This window comes from Narcine bancroftii, chromosome 8 (assembly GCF_036971445.1).
Source record: "Narcine bancroftii isolate sNarBan1 chromosome 8, sNarBan1.hap1, whole genome shotgun sequence".
NCBI classification, from domain to species: domain Eukaryota; kingdom Metazoa; phylum Chordata; class Chondrichthyes; order Torpediniformes; family Narcinidae; genus Narcine; species Narcine bancroftii.
This window is the reverse complement of record NC_091476.1, coordinates 103762817-103782535: the sequence shown is the minus strand read 5'-3', so window position 1 is coordinate 103782535 and position 19719 is coordinate 103762817. Positions and strand designations below refer to the sequence as shown.

The window sequence follows — 19719 nt, the reverse complement described above, 5'->3', positions numbered from 1 at the left end:
GTAAAGGACTTATTACAAACAGAAAGGGTACAATTCAATGTCATAAATCCAGAACACATGAACTAATGATGTTTCTCCGGTCTTACATCTGTTACACCAGGAAGTCATATTGAAATAAAAGTGAGACAATTTAGTCTTAGACAAATGTGCTCTATGTACCACTTTGAATTATAATAGATAATGTTGAGCACACAATGAAGAGATATTAACCAATTTAAGAATTGTGTCTCAAGCATGTTAGTGGATGCTGCATTTTATGTGGAATTGGGAAAGATATCTCACAGTTTAACACATGTACTTTACTTATTCCAATATATCTTACTTCTAAAGTGACATGCTTCCAAACCCAATTAATCTTCTAATTTGTTACAGACATTCAGTAGTACCATGAGCGATGTTTCAGAGTATGACAACTCCAAAGTGAAACCTTCTGCATCTGCAAATGCAATTTATTCTCTTGCTACAAGGTAATTACAGCCCCAGATTAATGAATGTTGCTGTATGTCCCTTAATGGTTTGCAGGACTTGTTTAAATTGTGAAAGGGAAATGAATAGCTCAACTTGTTCTGATCCACTGATGACTCACATGCTGAGATTGGTTTTCTTTCAGTAACCTGCTTTATTTTTATGTGGCTATCAATATTACTTCTGCATCCCTCTGGTACTTTAAACTTGTACCTAATGTTTTAATACTAAGTCGGTAGAAAAATCCTTTTCTTCCTCTCTAATTCACTGATTTCATAATTTTTGCTAAAGGAGCTCACCAAGTTTTTATTATTTTCTAACTGCCCGTAGTAAATAGAGGTTTGGATAAAAAGCATGGGTTAAACATTTGTTAATGTGCTTTCTTCTGGTGTAACTCTACACAAAGAGTGAAGAGTTTACAAATTTACCCCATGTTTCAGTACTTTCTAGTGGATAACCATTCATTCAGGTGCCTTGTTGTTCAGCGTGGGCGATCATGCCCATCCATAACCATACTTTGCTCAATTAGTATTACTCCTTGAGGATAGATCATGGATAGGATGTGTTAGCAAGTAATTTGTTCAAAGGGCATTAAAGTTGAGTTTAACCCTATTCATATCATATAGCTGAACCTTTATTGATTCTAGTCAGGGTAACTAGATACTAATTGGAAGTGGGACCTTCAATTGACTTTATTTCCATGGTGGCAGGAATTGGTATTTTTTTGTGTTTAATCATTGATTTTTTTTTTCAGTCTATCCTGATGTCAGTTTATCATCTGGAGGCCATGACAAATTAAGTTAGGAAGTTTTTTTTTGTGTCCTTCAACAGATAAGCAACCTAAATTGAAAATATTCTATATTTTGGTTGTTTTTTTTTTCAAATTTCTGATTTCACTATTCTTGGCTGCATCTTTTCTGTTTTAAAGAGTCCCAAATTTTGAACAACCTGAGGTGGTGTGTTATTGAAACTTAAACTTTAAGTTTATGACTTAAGGGAGTTACTCCTGTAATGTATAAACTTGGTAGACTGAAGTTATCTGGATAGCATTCCCTTGAACTCTCTCCCTTAACTACTGTGCTACTACCTAAGGAGCAATGGTGGCTACATTTGGCAAATAATCATGTGGAATGCTTCATTATTTTTGAATTGATATCATATTTATTTAATATTGCATATTTTTACTCACAGCAGGTTAAAACCTGTTCATCTGTGAGCCACATAAATTGATTTTTTCAGTTCTAATATAGTGCCCTGTAAATACTTGGTGGGGTAGGGGATGGGTTGTAATCATAGTTAGATCTGGATATGATGAACAGCAGTTGGACAAAATGCTAAATGGCATTTTTAAAACTAAATTGCAGAACCATTAGAATCTATAAGAGGAAAGTTCAGGATAACATTTTACGGTAAAGTTGTAATTGGCATTTGGCTTGATGGGTTTAGCTATGCATCTGCATCTGTCCAATTCTCTGTATTTAATCTATTATAATTTATTATATTTTTGAAAATATTCAATAGATTGCTTATCTCTGAAGTATGGATTTAATTAGTTTAGGAAAATAACTTTGGTGTTTACATGGTCTCTCTGATTAGATTTCAGTTTCATCTCAGAAGCTAGTACATGGCTTTGAGTTCATATCCATGACTCTGCAGAATTAGTTTCTGTTTGCAAGTTTGGGGAATTCAATAACATCTGGGTACTCTGCTCCCTTAGTTTTCATGTATATCATTATACAGATCAAGTATCCCTTATCTGAAATGCATGGGAGCAGAATTGTTTCCGATTTTGGATTTTTTTTTGATTTTGGAATAATGTGTTTAATAATATTTTGTACTTAACAAAAAAAAAACTTGATTTCTGCTGACAAAAGAAGATAAATGCAGCACCAAATACTCAATTCTGCTGGATGGCAAAAAAATCATTTGAGTAATGCGCGTAGGTCTGGTGGTGACGATGGTTGGTAACAAACTGGCGCCCTCTTGTGGCATTATATCAGTACTCAAAAGGTTTCGGATTTTGGAACTTTAGATAAGGGGTACTCCACCTGTAGTATGTTTAAATAACATTGGCAAGAGCCTTAAATTTGTCATCTTATTCAGGATACAGGCAACTTCAGAGGGAGAATGTTAAAGTAACTGTTGGAAAAGCATGATCAGTGTTCTCTCTTTCATGATGGGTTAACCCAATCACAGCTGCTGTAAATTCTGTACCAAAGAATTCAGCTGAATAAAAGATGTCATTGGTCTAGGATTAGCTTCCCAAGAACTCTTCTCGTTTTCTGCATTGTGGAGAACTGACAGGTGATGATTGTTTAAAACAGGCATCTCATTATAGTTTTGCTTTTCGAATAAAAAAGTTCGATCTTATTCAAATTAGTGAAGCAAACATTTTCCAGTTCTTTCTTAAATAATTTTTATTGTAAGAAATTGTTATGATGTAATGGCTGTATTTTTGTTTGGAATTTGTTAATATTTTGATAACTGTGTGAATTTTGTACAAGTAGAACAGGACATCTTGAAACTATTTTAACTTTACCTCCATTTTTAGACCCGTACCAAAACCATTTACATCAGAGGAACGTTCAGAGAGCAGTGATGAGGATATTGATTACATGACTCCCTCTTCATTGCCCGTGCATGCTCCTCTCTGTGCTGCCTCCTCCTTGGATTCCAGACTTCCGTTGCCAACGCAGAGCAGCCACAACACAGAGTAAGAAAATTATGTCTGAAATGTTTTTTTAATTGAATGCACTTGATTTAGAGGTTAAGGTTTTTCACGGGAACCAGACAGATAGTGAATAAAGTTGAGTTAATCTGTGGCAGAGGGTAACGAGGCATCCTGCGAGAATGTATTTGTAATTGGTGTGGACAGAAAGGATTCTACAGGATGACACTGAATGTAATAGAAAGATGCATTCCGAAGTTTCAATGTCTTCACATATTTCAATAATGTGGAATTGATCAACTGGGTGATTGATGAATTACCAATAACTGGAAAAAAAATTAGGAGAAAACTTATTTCTTGTTATTAATTGCTGTTAATGCATCTTTCTATGTTTTAATTAGAACTTGGATTGAATCTGACCCCTTGAGACTGATGTGCGAGTCTATGTTTTCTTCATCTCAGGCCACAAATATAGATTTGCCGCAGTTTGCATCAGGTAAGGTGCTTCAACGCATAATAACAGAAATGCTTAGTTGGTCAGGAGGGATCTGTGGAATTGACCAGTTTTTCTATCTATTAACATAGCCAGATATGCTGGCCATGTTGCACAGCCCTATATTTTGAACCTTTGTCCAGTCTATTGTCCTTACTCCCTCACCAATGTTCCTTCCCCACTTTCTCCCGTCATTGGTCCTAGTAACTCATGAACCAGATGATCGCCACAACATATTCCCACAGCAACTGGCCTCTCTCTATAATCCTATTGTCCATTCATACACCACTGGATCTGCAACCTAAAGCTAATTTTTCTTTATTTGACAGTTCTTAAGTGTCTTTAAACTGAAAAATTCACTATTTCTACAAAGACTGTCTGACGTGCTAAGAGCTTACGGTATTTACTGTTTTATTTCAGATATGGTAGTATGTTTGACTTTTTAAATCTATCTTCTGCACATCCTTCATTTAAATCCAGTTCTCTTAAATCTATTTTCTAAACATTCTTTGGTTCTGACATTTACTGAATTGTTAACCAGATTATTTTTTTGTAGACAATGGTGATTCTGCCATCAGCGATGGGGCTGATCGAGATGAGAATGAAGATGAGGACGATGCATATGATTTCCCCAAACGACCCACGCCTCTTCCCCCAGCTCGCCGAACTCTCTCCGATACCTCTTATGCCACCTCTGCGTTTGCTACCACACCTGCTGAGCAAAATCTGCCTGGCCCCAGTACACATCTCGGAGGTGAGACCATTTCATTTATTTTGAAAGTGAATGTCAAGAATAATGCTGTAAATTGTTGCCCTTAAAATGTTTTGAGACGACTTCGTCCAGCTTTATGGGTGTTATAACTTCATTATCATGGAAAATTCAGGTGAGATGGAGGAGAGCTTTAAAGCTGAAGAAACATGAGCCAGTCATCAAAGGAAATCCAGAGCAGCATCAATATGCTAATTCTGTTAAATTTCTAGTCTCTCATGGCAGTGCACTGATACAGGACAACTCGGATTCTCCGAAATCTTCAGTTAAACAAGGATATCTGAAATATTCCTTTATCCAAAATCTTTTTGGAGCCGAATTGACCGGGGACCTAAGGCTTCCAGCAGCGACAGCAGTGGACCTCAAGCTCCCAGGATCAAGACCCTCGGGGCTCCTGGCACAAGTGAAGCCTCGCTGGGAGGTGTCAGTGGCGGCCAGCACTTTTTTTGTGATAATTAAACATTATTTTAATGCTTAAAAATCCTTACCTCGTTGTTTGTTGTTGTTTAAAGCACTGTTGGAAGTGATTTGCTGTTCCTACTGAGCTGTTTATGAAAAACAATGACTGGTTCTCCAGGGAAAAAAATACTGTCCCAACCCTTTTGGATAATCAGAATTGTACTGTATAAAATTAGTTTTATGAATGACTATTAAGAATTATACTGTTTTATTGAAGATGGATGTTAAATGTTTTTTAATGTTTTTTGTGCAAGCAACATACTGGGAATGTAAATAGAAGTGAATATTGCAGGCAGTGGGCAACAGCCCCACTTCTGTCCTTTTGGAAGGATTCACATCTAGAGCTTCCTCAGCCTTACAACCTTCAGTGCAAACCATTGGCAACTTGAGCTCTAGATCCAAATCTCTGACATGATCAGGGAGATCTCAGTGCCCTCGGCACCCACTCGCATCTTAGTTCCAATGCCCCTTTGGCCAGTCTCAAGCCTGTCTCCACAGTCTGCAGCCTAGTGCGAGTCCTTTGACCCAGTTGCCTACAGCCTATGTGGGTTCCTCGCTTATCATCAACAGACTCAGAGCCCCTCGCTGGTCCGCTGCCATTGGTCACCGTCTCATGGGTAGTCTCCTGCTTTTTCTTCTCAAATGGGAGATGGTCTCCCCAATTTCCGGTGCCCTGTGCCAGTCCTCTGCTTCCCCAGAGTCTGCTACCTCTCGTGGCTGCCGCCAATTATAGGCACCACCATCTTGGGCCCAGACCCTGTGGTCGCAGGATTTTAAAATAAACCAGTCTGCTCATTTATTTAAAAATATTTATTTAGACATGCACGCTGTTCCGGGGCCTTTTGACTCACGAGCCCGTGCCGCCTAATTACACTCAATTGACCTACAACCCCAGTACACTTTGAAAGGTGGGAGAAAACTGGAGCACCTGGAGGAAACCCACGCAGACACAGGGAGAACATACAAACTCCTTACAGATAGTGCGGGATTCAAATCCCGTTCCTGGTCACTGGTGCTGTAACAGCATTACGCTAACCACTACACTAATGTTGCTGCCCCTTTAAAAGACCATTTAAAGCCTGTATAGTCCCAATGTCAGTCAGACTGGATCCCGCAGGGAGTGCTGTGCCTCCGCTCTCTGCAGGTCCACACTGGCGGCAGCATTGCCATTTTAGCAGCTCCGGCAGTCCCACGTTTTTCAGAAATGTTGGGAGAGACCACAGGTTGGGAACAATGTGCAACCATGAATAGATTAGTCTGTTTAGTAAAATGAAGAAAAATTGGTGTTTGGTTTGAAATGAATACATCTTCTTTGGGATTTGTGTAAAATCAGGTATTGAGTTAGATTCACTTTTGTGTTGAGTGAGTTGATTAGGAATTCTCAGCCTTTCCATTGAGCTGAGTTTTCATCTAAAATTAAACTGATTTCTATTCCTGCAAACTCTGTTTTTCCTTTTAAATGAAACAGGTATTGAATATTTGCTCCACATCTAAGTTGTAAAGGAACGCACAAGTGTTATTGACCATGAAAGTTGCACATTTATTCCCCAGTACAATACAACTCCTAATTATCCAAAATAGTCGGGACCAGGCCGATGTCTGATAAACGTATTTTTTTCCGAGAACTGGTCATTTTTTAAAAACAGCTCAGTAGCAACAGCAAATCACTTGTATCAATATTTAAACAACAAGGGAAGGGCTTTTAAGCATTAAAATAATGTTTAATTCTCACCCAAAAAAATGCTGGCCATGGCCGATCCCTGACACATCCTCAACACCATCGCCGATTCCCAGGGCTGGTGAGCTGGAAAACTCCTATCTTCCCATTCATCGGATCCTCTGACCCCAACGTCCAAGTCCTGACTCCAAATCCTCCCTAGTCCTACTGCGCGCACGCACGCACACACACACTGTGGAGCCCAGTGTTCATGTGCAGTAGTAAGCCAAGGGGAGGATTCGTAATTGGCGTCGGTGTATGGTGTGCTGAGGAGGGAGTGAAGGGGAGGGAATGCCACTGAGCCTGAGGTGCATCTCCTGGCTGGGAGGCTGAGGTCCCACTCTTGCTCTCTGTGATGACGCCAGGGCAAGGGATTCTTCTGTCTGCTTGTGGCTGAGAGACAGTGGCATGCAGTTTGAGAGGGAGAGTTGGAGAGAAAAGTCAATGGGGAAGGTAAAGAAGAAATGGAAAGAGAGAGGGGAGGGAGTTACCTGAAACGAGGGCAATTGTCAAACTAACTTCATGTCAAGTGTATTTTTTTAAACCTGTGAGGACAGTTCGGCTCCGAAAAATGTTCGGATAAATGATGATTTCTGATTTTTTTCGGATGTCCACATTTACCCAAAAATTTTTGGATAAATAAGGATTTTGGAGAATCCGATATCAGATAAGTTAGCTGATCTCAATCTGGCGAAATGGAAGGGGAAAAAAAAGGTTATCTTTTCTTTCTTATCACTGTATTGGAGTTATTAATATGCATTGATTAAGTCGTCTCCCAGTCTGTCCTGGTTTAATAGATGAGAAACAGCCTCTGCAGAAAGTTATAGGGATGATTGCACTGAACTGAACTGAACACTAGCAATAATTACCCTCAAAAGATTACAAAAAATTGTTCTTATATTTCAAGGATGTAGATTTAAAGTTAAAAAAAAAATATTTCTCTTAAATGCTTGTTTGTTCCACTTAAATTTGCTACCCAGCTGATCTGAGAAATAGTTATTGCCTTTAAATCAGCATGAGTTGGCATCTTCAGGAGAGAAGAAAATCATTTGAGAATTTTTAAATATGAAGATTTCATGTGATTGCGTCTCATTAACTTTTATTTTCATTTTCTCAGATTCGTCTGCACCTGAAAGACCTCCAAAACCATTACCTCGTAGAATTAATTCGGAGCGTAAATTCAGTCCTAATCGATCAAGCAGCTGTAACATGTTGCTGCAGCAACAACAGACTCTTTCAGCTGAGATCAATAGCCTCTTGAGCCAGGGCTACTCTTATCAGGATATACAAAAGGCCTTGCTTATTGCACAAAATAACGTGGAAATGGCAAAAAATATTCTTCGCGAGTTTGTGTCCGTTCCTTCCCCTGCACATATCGTAACGTAATCACCCCTCAGGCCACTGACTCTGGCAAGTCAGCACTCACGGGTTGTGTCTGATGTGAGCTTCGGCTTAAGTTGCACTGTGCCTCGTGTAACCCTGCCGCCTCATCACTTTGAATAATCAGGTCTGTGCAATTACTGATACACTGAAGGATGATAGCTCCCTTCCTGTTTCCATTCCAACTGTAGGCTTTTTAAAAAAGGAAGTTTATATTTGAAGGTATAATAAGATACATTAGCCATGACAAATTTAGATTATAAAAGGTAGGCATCACTTGGCAAGAAACTTTACAAACCATAAAATGCTGATCTCAGTTGTTCATTCTGGTCGAGTTATTATAAATATTTTGAAGATGACATGAATTCCCATAAAATTTAGAAGCAATTATACATGTATGAAAGTTACTACTTTCCCCACGAGTGTAGCATAAATTGATGTTCTCTACATGGAATGTATGATATTCAAAGGTTTATACTATGCTGCAATAAGCCAGCCTCTACCTGTACACATTGCTTTAATTACATTTGAAGTAGTCTAATGGTTGGGATTCAGAAGTCATGGTACCAGAGTCAATAGCCTGAAAGTGGGCCCTGACTTTGCTGTTGCTGGTAAATGGCTGTCACTGAGATGTGCAATGACTGTGTTGGAACTGGATGAGCAGTCTGCCTCCATCATCTTTGCACAAAACAAAATATAATTAACAAATTGTATTTATACAGTAACTTGAATGTGATCATTGGATTCAAAAGAAGCAAGTCCCACAGTACTTGGATTTGTAGTATCAGAATATTTTCCCTTTTTGAAATACTTATGCATGACATGACTGTAAAAGTTAAAGAGGGAAAATGGGTTTCAGTTTACTGCAATGTGACCACTTATACTCTGATACTGGGAAGATTTTGGAGCATTTTTTGATTTATGCACAGCTAATCTCTGATGAATCATTCCTGGTTGACTAAGAAAGGACCCTTGCTTTTTTTAAAAAATAAACTTGATGTGTAACTTACTGTATTCCAATGCATTCAAGGACAAGTACATGAAGAGAGTTGTGGATAAAAAATTGCAGTTTCAACAATGAAAGTTTATCATTTTAGTACATTAATATGTATTATAAGATCATGATTAAAATTCCTGGAAGTACTCAATAGTAGATCAGGCAATGAAGAGAGCAACTGAGATTTAGGTTAATGAGAGGACCTTATTCTGATGTAACTTGTAATTTTCATTTTTCCATTTTGATCTTTTTCTCTCTCTCTCTACAGATGTTACCTGATCTGCTGAGTTTTTTTCTGGTTTTAATTTTGCATTTTCAGCATGTAAGTTTTGTTTTGGCTTTTGGCACATTCAATTCCCAACAAAAAAAAAGTACTTGTACTTCCATATGTGTCGCTATCCCTTGGTAATGTGTTAAAATGCTCTTGCACTGGGTTATGATTCTAAATGATTTTGTAGAAACAGATATTGAAAGTCTTTTATAGTTGGATTTAAATTTGTTTCCACCATGATTGCACAGGAGCAGCATTTAGTTTCCTGGTCTCTTTGTCTGGATATCCACTTTTAGATGTGTCGTTTTTTAAATGTGCAAACTCAGTGTTACATTTATAAACTCAGGCTACTGCTCTATGGTGAGCACTAAAGATAAGATGCTGTGAAAATCAGTATCTTTTGAGAGGAGAGTGAAAAATTTGAACAGGAAACTGGATATATCAGATCAAGAACAGTTTTATCTTGAGTTCGTTTCACTCTATTGTTCTTGTTCTGTCCAAGTTGAGTTGGGCAACACTTGTGTGCAGTGCTGTAGCTCATGATAACTAGGCTCTGCTCAAATGTCCAAGTGCAGTTTTTTTTTTTTCTGGTGTGGTTTTAGCATTATTTTCAATGAAGTGTAAAGATGATGTAAAAAAAAAAGTGCTTTTAATTCAAAATCTAACAAAGTCAAGATTTTAAAATTTAAAATGCCACAATAGTCAAGTAGTCAGTTCTGTTGGTCTATGAATGATTTTCCTTATTCTTGTCAAATCTACTCTTGGAGGTAATGATGGATGTAACTTTTAACCCTGCAATTGCGCTCAGCAAATTAGTTATAGCTACTATATAGGGTTGAGGCTAATCTTCATGACTTCAACTTAACACATGTAGTAAATAATTGTGTGACAATGAGAAATGAAGGACTGGTTGTCATTTGTTTAAAGTCCTGAATGCTCTCATTCCCTCACCTTACAATGTTAGGGCAGTGTAATGCAATAAGAGTAGAGTTCCGGGTACAATTGTTCAAGCAGATTCACAAAGGTTCTGATGAAAGATTACCATTTCTCTTCCTGCAGGTGCTACTTGACCTGTTAGTATTCCAGAATTTTAGATTTCCAGCAACTACAGTTTTTTAAATGATAAGTTTTAAGGAATGCTTCTGGGTTGACAGCTGTAACAATTTTGAGTTGTTGCCTTGACCACTAAATCCTACCCATGTGCTCTTCTTCAACTCTAGCTATTGTGGGGTCTGTGACCATATGTGATTTTTATCCCCACTTTTTTCACAAAAGAATGGGACTCATCTTGCTAAGATAATGCTGTTTCAACCTTTAAACAGAAAGTCTCATAACTACCTTCAAAAATCCATTTGATAAAGAAGGCATCTGACATGATCCAAATGACTGCCACAAAGAGTGTGCAAGATTACTAGAAAATGATGCCTAAAGAAGAAATGTCAGGGATTCCATGAATTATTTTTTCCAACATGCCGGTATTTAATTTTTATTTTGAGCAAAAAAAGTACATCACATCACATTTTTTAACAGTAACCATAGAACAAAACTGCACAAAAGGCTCACCATGATTGTCCCAACTCTTTAAAAGTTTTTCCAATCGATTCCACTCCCCTGCTCACTTTTCTGTAATAAATTTGTTTATTGGTCTCATTTATTCATTAACATTACTGTTAAATTCACTCCAACCACCCATCTAACCAATGTATTGTAAATTTTAGCAAATCACACACACTGCTTAAAAAAAACATTGTCACATGACCTGGTTCTTTTATCAGTCAAAGTCCTCTGTTGGGAGTTTGTTTCCTTCATTGTACCATTGAAGATATTAATGACCCTGAGTAACTATTACCAGATTTGCCACCAGCCTTTTCCAATATCTTCATTTGACCTGTGGTTGCTAAGTTCTGGTGTCCATCTTGTAAAGGTGTGCTGCTTTTCCAAAGCCTTGACATTCTTTGTAAAAGTGTAGTGCTCAGATTTGAACACCTGATTATGTTTTTATAGGTTTGATGCAACATCTATCCATAATGGTGTTTCATTTCACTCTAGTAATGAAGCCAAGAGCTCTCTCTGCTAGTTTTTTTTTCCAAATGACTGCTTTAACTTACCCTGTTTTCTCCAAAGATTTGTGGATACATCTGCAATGTTACAGACAAACATGTGGCTTTTTAGTTTATTATTCTATCTATAATAATGCCAACTATCACTGACAAATATGTTTAATCTTTATTGTGGCTTTAGAACTGAGCCTTTTACACAAAAATGAACCGTTTTTGAAAATTTTATTTTTCATTTGCATCAATAACAAATACAGGAAGTAGTTGAGGCTGGTTCCTTGTCAATATTTAAGAGTAGGTTAGATTTGGCCCTTGTGGCTAAGGGGATCAGGGGTTATGGGGAGAAGGCAGGAACCGGGTACTGATCAGTCATGATCATATTGAATGGTGGTGTAGGCTTGAAGGGCCAAATGGCCTGCTCCTGCACCTATTTTTCTATGTTTTGTAACATGCTTATCCATAAATCATACAGAATAATAAAATGATGCAAAAAGAATACATAATTTTGTATTTTCTCCCCCCTCCCTCCCCAAAAATTAGGGGTAAAAAAGCCAACCTGAATTTAACATACATCATTCATTGATTAATTAAATTTCAAATTTACAAATATAATATTAAACCTCTAAATTAACTAAGGTGAGTTGGAGTGGGAACAGCAGACGCCGTAGATGAACTGTTACTAATAAAATCCATATAAGGTTTCCAAATCTTATAAAATTTTTCTGGTTGATTCCATAAATTATTTGTTATTTTCTCTAACGGTGTACAATTTTATAATTCCATTTGCCTTCTATTCAACCCCACATTATTGTCTAGTTTCCATATGACCGCCATATTTTTTTGTTACTGCTGTTGCTACCCTTAAAAATTTCCTCCGATAAATATCTAACTTTAAATCATGAATATTACCTAACAAAAATATTTTTGGGTCTTTCGGAACTTGTATCTTCATAATCTGTCCCAATAAAATACTCATATCTTCCTAAAATTGTTCTATTTTTTCACATTGCCAGACTGAATGTAAAAAGATTCCTACCTCTTTATTACATCTAAAACATTGATCAGAGCAATTGGAATTAGAAAAGTGAACCTTGTTTAGTTTATCATTGGTAGAAAATTTGAATTTTGAATTTTTTTAAAGAAAAAGGGTGAGGAACTTCATGATACTAAAGGACTTGTGAAATAGTCAATCAGTGATTTCTCAGGGATCACTGCTTGATGGATTTTTAAAAAGCCATGATCTTATTTTCATTTATATTTCTGTGTCGTGAGTATATTTATGGATTTTAGCAAGGGTAATGGAAAGATTAAGTAATGAAATAGGAAGTTGTTTGATTTTAAATTTGCTGAGGTATAATCAATGCCAGATGGCAATTCTGTTTCGGGTATTTGCCTTGGTTGGGTGCTACGTGTAAGTCACATGCTTGTTGAATTCAGAAGATATCTCATTAGCAATAAATGCCCTTGTATTCATTCCTCTGACCAACCTATTTCCTCTCTAATGGTAAAAACTAAACAATTTTGTCGTCAGTCCATAAAAACACCAACCTACCCCTCTTATTAGTACTGCTCACACTAACATGTTCACCGGGGGTCATGCTTCCAAATTCTCTTTTGTGTTGGGCACCACCTATATGTCTCGTGTTGGTCAAGACTATGCTTAGAAGTTGCCATCACATTAAGTTTAAATTTCATATTTAAACATTTTACTGCTCTCTGCATGTAACCCAACAGATGTTGTCCCTTACCTGAAATGTTAACTGTTTCTCTCTTTCCAAATACTGAGTTTTTTCAGTATTTTCTGTTTAAATTTTAACATACAGCACAGTAACAGGCCCTTCCAGCCCAACAGCCCACACCATCCAATTACACCCAAATAACCTTCAACCCCCGTGGTTTTTGAAGGGTGAGAAGAAAATGGAGTACCTAGAGGAAGCCCATGCAGACATGGGGAGAATGTACAAACTCCTTACAGACTGCGCCAGATTTGAATTCTGGTCGCTGGTGCTGTAACAGCATTGCGCTAACTGCCATGCTAAGTTCTGTAAATGTAAATCTCTCACCAACTGCTGTATCAATTTTGGCCTGCACCATTTTGCAAAGCCTACATTTGGCAAAATGACAGGCAATGGCGATGTTTAGTTGTCTTTTTACACTTACTAGACATTACACTAATGTTCAAATTAGGATGAAACTTCTCATAATGTTTATGAAATCCTTTAAAAACCACAAATCCTTCATTATAGTTCTTTCACATTAATAGTGGTATTTTCCATTGTATCCTTCCTCTCACAAATTTCAACTGTCCTTACTAATGCCAATCTTAGAATTATTACCACTATTTTTCGGACAACTAATAAGAATATTCAAATTCCTCACATTGCTAAAGCCTTGAAATTCTTCATTAAAAGATTAAAGCTTTCCTTCAACTGGCTCAAAAATAATTAAAGTGATAATATCAGAGTTAAAAAGGATCCTCCTCCTACTAAGTTCAGGAATATTGATGAAGTTCTCAATATTAGGAGCTTTCCTATGTGAAAAAGAAACTACATACAGTTCTAATTGCATTAATCCAATCTGAGTTGTAACTGATTTATCCAATCTTTTTTCAAATTTGATTTTCTTGCAAGATTGACATTTTGTTCACTTTGATTTGTAATTTGTCTGATTTGCTGCCATGATGTTTTAAAAGCTTGATTAAAGAATGATATTAATCTTATTGAATACAAGCAATTATGTGTATAGTTGGGAGTGGAAAGTTGGCTATGATTCACGTATCCATGTATTCCATGTTGGCTATGATTCACTTATACATGTAGCTTAAATATCTTTGTTAATGTTACGTAGGGTTGAACACTGGATCAACATGTCTGAATGGCCAAATTAATTGATGAAATGGACAGTATAACAAAAATGTACTTTTTAATGTACTTTGTCATCTTGTTATTTTTAATCCAATTGCTTTTTGTAAATAGATAATTGATTAGATTAAATAGTCATTTCCTATTGAGGATCATCAGACATGTTGCAGTTTAATGAGGCGTTTGAGAATCCTAAGATTACCAGGTATATATATAGTACTAAAAGAATTGCTGGTATATTGAACCACAATTGGAAAAGGTGAGAAGGGAATGTAAATCAGCCATTCTCAACAGGAGCCCTTCCCACCCCACCTGGGACCACAGCAGATTTGAATAGAAGTGTTTTTTTTCACCTCGCTTAACATAATTTTTGTTTTTTCTGTAGTCAATAGGACAGAGGTACAGAAGAAACCAAAACTTAACTGCTTTACAGGAAGGGGTCCCATAAACTTTGAGGAGAGTCCTGGGGTTCCATAGCCAAAAAATGGTTGAGAATGGCTGGTCCAAATGAATTATTTTAAATACAAATATCTGATCACGAATTAGCTGCGCCATTTTACATTAGTTAGATTTATTTGACATTTGCTGAATACCTAGAATAAATAACTTGACTTTTCATCTTTTAAAAAAAGGGAAACTTTAGTGTGGCACTTGTGTGGCTGTAAGTAAACAATTGCAAAATTAAATTTAATTAAATGATTAACCCAAGTTGTGAAATTTTGGTTTACCAAGTTGTAATTCATAAGATAAATAATAGCTTTTCCGGTTAGTGCCGAATGTAGTGCTCTTCAGGAAGATATGCAGGTCAGTGATTTCCATTCTTTTGTTTACTTTTCCCAGAAAGAAAGGGTGATTGATTTGTGGCTTCTTGGGGTGCAAAATTGTCTTGTGTGTCCTCAAGATATTCAATAATGGCATTTTTGAGCACTTCAGCAAACATCAGCAAAGTTTACCATGTTTTTAATTTAATGACATTTTTTTTAAATCTTAAAGTTTTCCCTTGCAGCTGCTGCTTGGAACCTGGCCTGCAAATTTATGTGGCATTCTGGTCATTTTTATTTTTTTCTTTCTTTCATTCCAATTCTTCAGGTAGTATTTCACTTTGTGGCTCTATGAACTGACCAAACGCTGAGATAAATTAAATGGAAACTATTTTCTGAGCTCTAAGCTTGATATTTCATTTCAAATTGAGCCAGAAACCTGATCACAACACGGTACTGAACATATTGCATTGTTCCACAGACCTATGATGGATCCATCCATATGCAGAATCGGGGAGGTGGGACAGTATTATCTGAGTTTTGGCGATGATTTTATTTTCAAATTGTCTAAGAATCTGAATGAGCTATTCTGTTTAAAATTGCTCTTTCTAATTTAGGGATTTAGTCAATGGAATTTGAATTTCAGCCAAGAGAAAGCAAAGTAACTGAGGCAGAGAGTAAATCTACCAATTTATTAATGCTTCCAACAGCATCTTACGGGATCTAGAAACATAGTCTTTTATGGCTTGGAAGTCATAATGTGCTCACTTGAATGAACATTAGCTGCTGAACACAATGAGCATTTATTCTTGATTTAAAAAAAAAAGAATAAGTATGCAAATGTAATGTTTAAAAGAATTATATAATTGATGGTTTTGACCAGAAGATGTGTATATTAATTTTAATGTGAAAACAAATTAGCTATCTATCCAGCTGCAAGAAATTTTGCAGAAAGCTAGCTGTGAGATTTGAGATATGCCACTTCAATATGATCACTGGATTTGTGCAAGCTGGCCACACAATATTAATTAATATCATTAATATATTAATATCATCCTCTTCAATCTCGTGTTTCTACTTACTGAATCTAATCTTAACCATTTCTGGAAATGGAACTTTTGTAGAAGTTTTAAAAAAACAAGATTATTCATTTTGCCTGAAGATTATGCATTGTTTGTTAATAAATATAGATTTGACTAACATCCCCTGCAAATAAGAAGCAATTCCTGATAATATTGTATCAGAGAGGAATTTTGCATTTGAAGTTATGGGTGATGCCAAAATTCTTGAGAGATGAAGGGAGTAATCATGATATCTGCTGCAAGTAGTGAAAGACTAGGAGTTCACCCTTAGAGTCACATAGCTGACCACTGACTACTGAGTTAGGCATGGGATATCACCTCAAATACAGTGTATATTATGTAGCTCAAACCTGAGACTTGATGGAGCCCATGCAGTTTACAAACTAAACATCTGCTTTCATATGCTTAATATGAAATTGGATTAAGGCTTGACATAACTTTAAAGTTAAGAATCTAGCTACTGCCCCCTTCCATCTCATCCCTCCTCTTCTCTTTATACTGGTTATCTATTCTCCCAGTCCTAATATAAAGTCTTAACCCAAAATGTTGACAATTCTCACAAGTGCCACTTAACCTGCTGAGTTCCTCCAGCAGTTTGTTTTCAGCTTCAGATTCCAACATCTTCCATGTCTCCCATTCTTGTTCATAAATTGATTGGCAGGTGTAATTGGTGCATGTTATTTTCAGATAATTGGGGTCATCTTTACATTTTAAACAAATACATTTTTTAAAATGGAAGCCTTGAGTCTTCTATTTTCTCCAAATTTTCCGTTGCAATGAATACATCCTCTGTTTTACCTTTGCTTATTATAGTTTCAAAACTGGGTGGCAAAATGCACACTCTTCTTTGAAAAAATAATAATTTTGGCAAAAGGAATGTATTTATTTGTAACCTGCTTTTTTTTCTGCAAAATCCAATGTTCAGTTCTTTCCATTGACAGGGTCACATTTAATCAGTGCAATGTTTGATAACTTAAAATTTTGGGACACCTCCTGAACAAGAGGGTTATTGTACCCATGGTTTTAATTGAGGAAAGAATCAAACAGAATCAAGCCAAGGAGTGCATTGAGATCAATAGCATACATTTGAGTAAGCAGATAAAGCCTTTTTATTTATCTGGAGGGTGACATAACCCACAATGAAACAGTTCCTCAGTACAGTGGAGTGTCATCTTCATGTCTGAGCTCTGGTCATTTATATGGGGTGAAAATCCATAACTAGCCCTGAGATGAGCAGGTTACCATCTGAGCCAAATTGATCAAATAGCTGAATTTCTCAACAAGCTTGACTGAAATTTTAAGTCATGGTAGCAATAAATTACATCTGATCTTCCATTAGGGACTTCTTGTCATGGAGTATGAATGATTTCATTTAATGTGTAAGAAAAGAATAATTCCATCTGGAGAAAATTACATGGAACTGAGATTCACAGAAAAGGGAAGAAATTGTAGGCCTGGATTGAATTCATAGTGAAACTGTTCTTGTAAGTTGAATGGTGGACTCTGGTTTGTATGTAATGTGACCTGAATAATTAGCAGATAGAATTTGAAATTTTTTTTTTGTATGCCCGAGTCCAATTTTGTCATTGTTTCGAATCTGATGTTGTGACTGCAGTAGGTGGTAAATGGCAATGAATATAAGTGTAGGAGAGGAATGTATGGAGACAGCACAGCTACACATAAGCAAGGAGTTACCCAAACCTAACATGTTTTAAAATGGCTTTCAATATTAACCCCCTGAGTACTCGATCGCTTTCCAAATATGCACTTGCTTTGCCTCAGCCTCTGGTAAAAAATTGTAAAGTTCATATGTTCAATGTTATTAATGTAGAAATGTACAGAACTGAAGGACATTTAAGTCAAGGTATTTTTCTGAATTACTGTAACCTTAAGATTTTAATTTTGGTGAAAATGCTACTGTGAGAGGTGACTCCAACCCTTTTGATATGATGAAAGTTGAGTCTCACCATTAAGCCCACACTGGTCAGTGATATTTCAAGCAATGTGTCCGTTTCATGAGATTAATTTTTTTTAAATTCTGCACTGATATAGGATGATCTTTCACTTTGTTCAGGGTTTTTGTGCTTGCAATATGTAATTTTTTAAAAACTCCTAACCTCATGGCAGATTTGGAAAGTTATGTGCAATTAATTTATATTCATTTAAGTGCTCTGACTGTCGGTGTTTTGAGAAATGGTAAATGGAAAGTGCTATTGTGAAAAAAATGTATTAAATATGTACTGAAATCATAAGTATGTGTACTTTTTTTATTGGCGTGTTATAAACAATGGAAGGGGAGGTGGGGGAAAGGGGTCTGACAAACAAGAACTTGAGTATAGAAAGAAATTTCATGTCTGTTAGCTAATTCTTTGTCATCTCCAAAGTCTTTCTCTTATACTTTTGAATCAGCTGTTCCTCTATAAATATATATATATATATATATATATGCATGCTCCGGTATTACATCCTTAATAATGGATTCCATCATTTTGCCCACTACTGATGTAAGGCTCACCGGCCGATAATTCCCCGCTTTTTCTCTACCCCCCTTTTTAAATAGTGGGGTAACATTAGCTACCCTCTAATCCATGGATACTGATCCTGAGTCTATCGAGATCTGGAAAATAATTCTTAAAACATCTGCTATCTGAATGGCCACTTCCTTGAGTACCCTAGGATGTAGATTATCAGGCCCTTGGGATTTATCTGCCTTCAATCCCATCAATTTCCCCAAGACCATGTCCTTAGAGATACTGATTTCTTTCAGTTCCTCCCTTGCATTAGTCTCTGTTTCCCAACATCCTTGTGAGGTTATTTGTATCCTCTCTTGTAAAAACAGAACTAAAGTAAGAATTTAATTGGTCTGCCATTTCCTTATTCCTCATTATATATTCCCCTGATTCTGACTGCAAAGGACCTACTCTGGATTTCACCAATCTTTTCCTCTTGACATATTTATAAAAGCTTTTGCAGTCGGTTTTTATATTTGCCGCAAGCTTACTTTCATAATTTATTTTTGATCTCTTGATTTATCCCTTTGTCCTCCTTTGCTGCATCTTGAACTGCTCCCAGTCTTCGGTTGAGGTACTTTTTTTGGGCAATTGATATGCTCTCTCTTTGGACCCAATGCTGTCTCTAATTTCCCTTGTTATCCACGGTTGAGTCACCTTTTTTGGTTTATTTTTATGCCAAACCAGTATAAACGATTTTTGCAATTTCTCCATTAGATCTGTGAATGCTTTCCATTGTCTATCCCAGGTAAATCGTGCTTGACAAATCTATTGGAATTCTTTGAGATGGTGACAGGTAAAATGGATGGGGGAGAGCCAGTGGATGTGGTGTACCTGGACTTCCAAAAGGCCTTCGATAAGGTTCCGCATAAACGACTGGCTTCCAAAATCAAGGCTCATGGGATTGGGGGCAAAGTATTGATGTGGATTGAGAACTGGCTGGCAGGTAGAAGACAGAGAGTTGGGATAAATGGCTCGTTTTCTGAGTGGCAGGCGGTGACCAGTGGGGTACCACAGGGATCTGTACTGGGACCCCAGCTGTTCACAATTTACATTAATGATCTGGATGAGGGGATTGGATGTAATATCTCCAAATTTGCAGATGACACTAAGCTAGGAGGGGTTGTGTGCACGGAAGAGGGGGTCAGGAAGCTCCAGTGTGATTTGGATAAATTGAGGGACTGGGCAGATACATGGCAAATGCACTACAATGTGGATAAATGTGAGGT

At 36.9% G+C, this 19719-nt stretch overlaps 1 protein-coding gene across 2 annotated transcripts in view; it reads left to right on the top strand.

The window, feature by feature from the left end:
• cbl (Cbl proto-oncogene, E3 ubiquitin protein ligase) overlaps positions 1–18232 on the top strand; it is a 197167-nt gene extending 178935 nt beyond the window's left edge. For both annotated transcript variants that reach the window (XM_069894666.1, XM_069894665.1), the window contains 5 exons: positions 373–467; positions 3017–3178; positions 3535–3629; positions 4183–4380; positions 7689–18232. In XM_069894666.1, coding sequence (XP_069750767.1) covers positions 373–467; positions 3017–3178; positions 3535–3629; positions 4183–4380; positions 7689–7957 — 819 coding nt within the window. In that variant the 3' untranslated portion in view covers positions 7958–18232. The remainder of the gene's footprint in view (positions 1–372; positions 468–3016; positions 3179–3534; positions 3630–4182; positions 4381–7688) is intronic.
• Positions 18233–19719: the final 1487 nt, after the last annotated feature.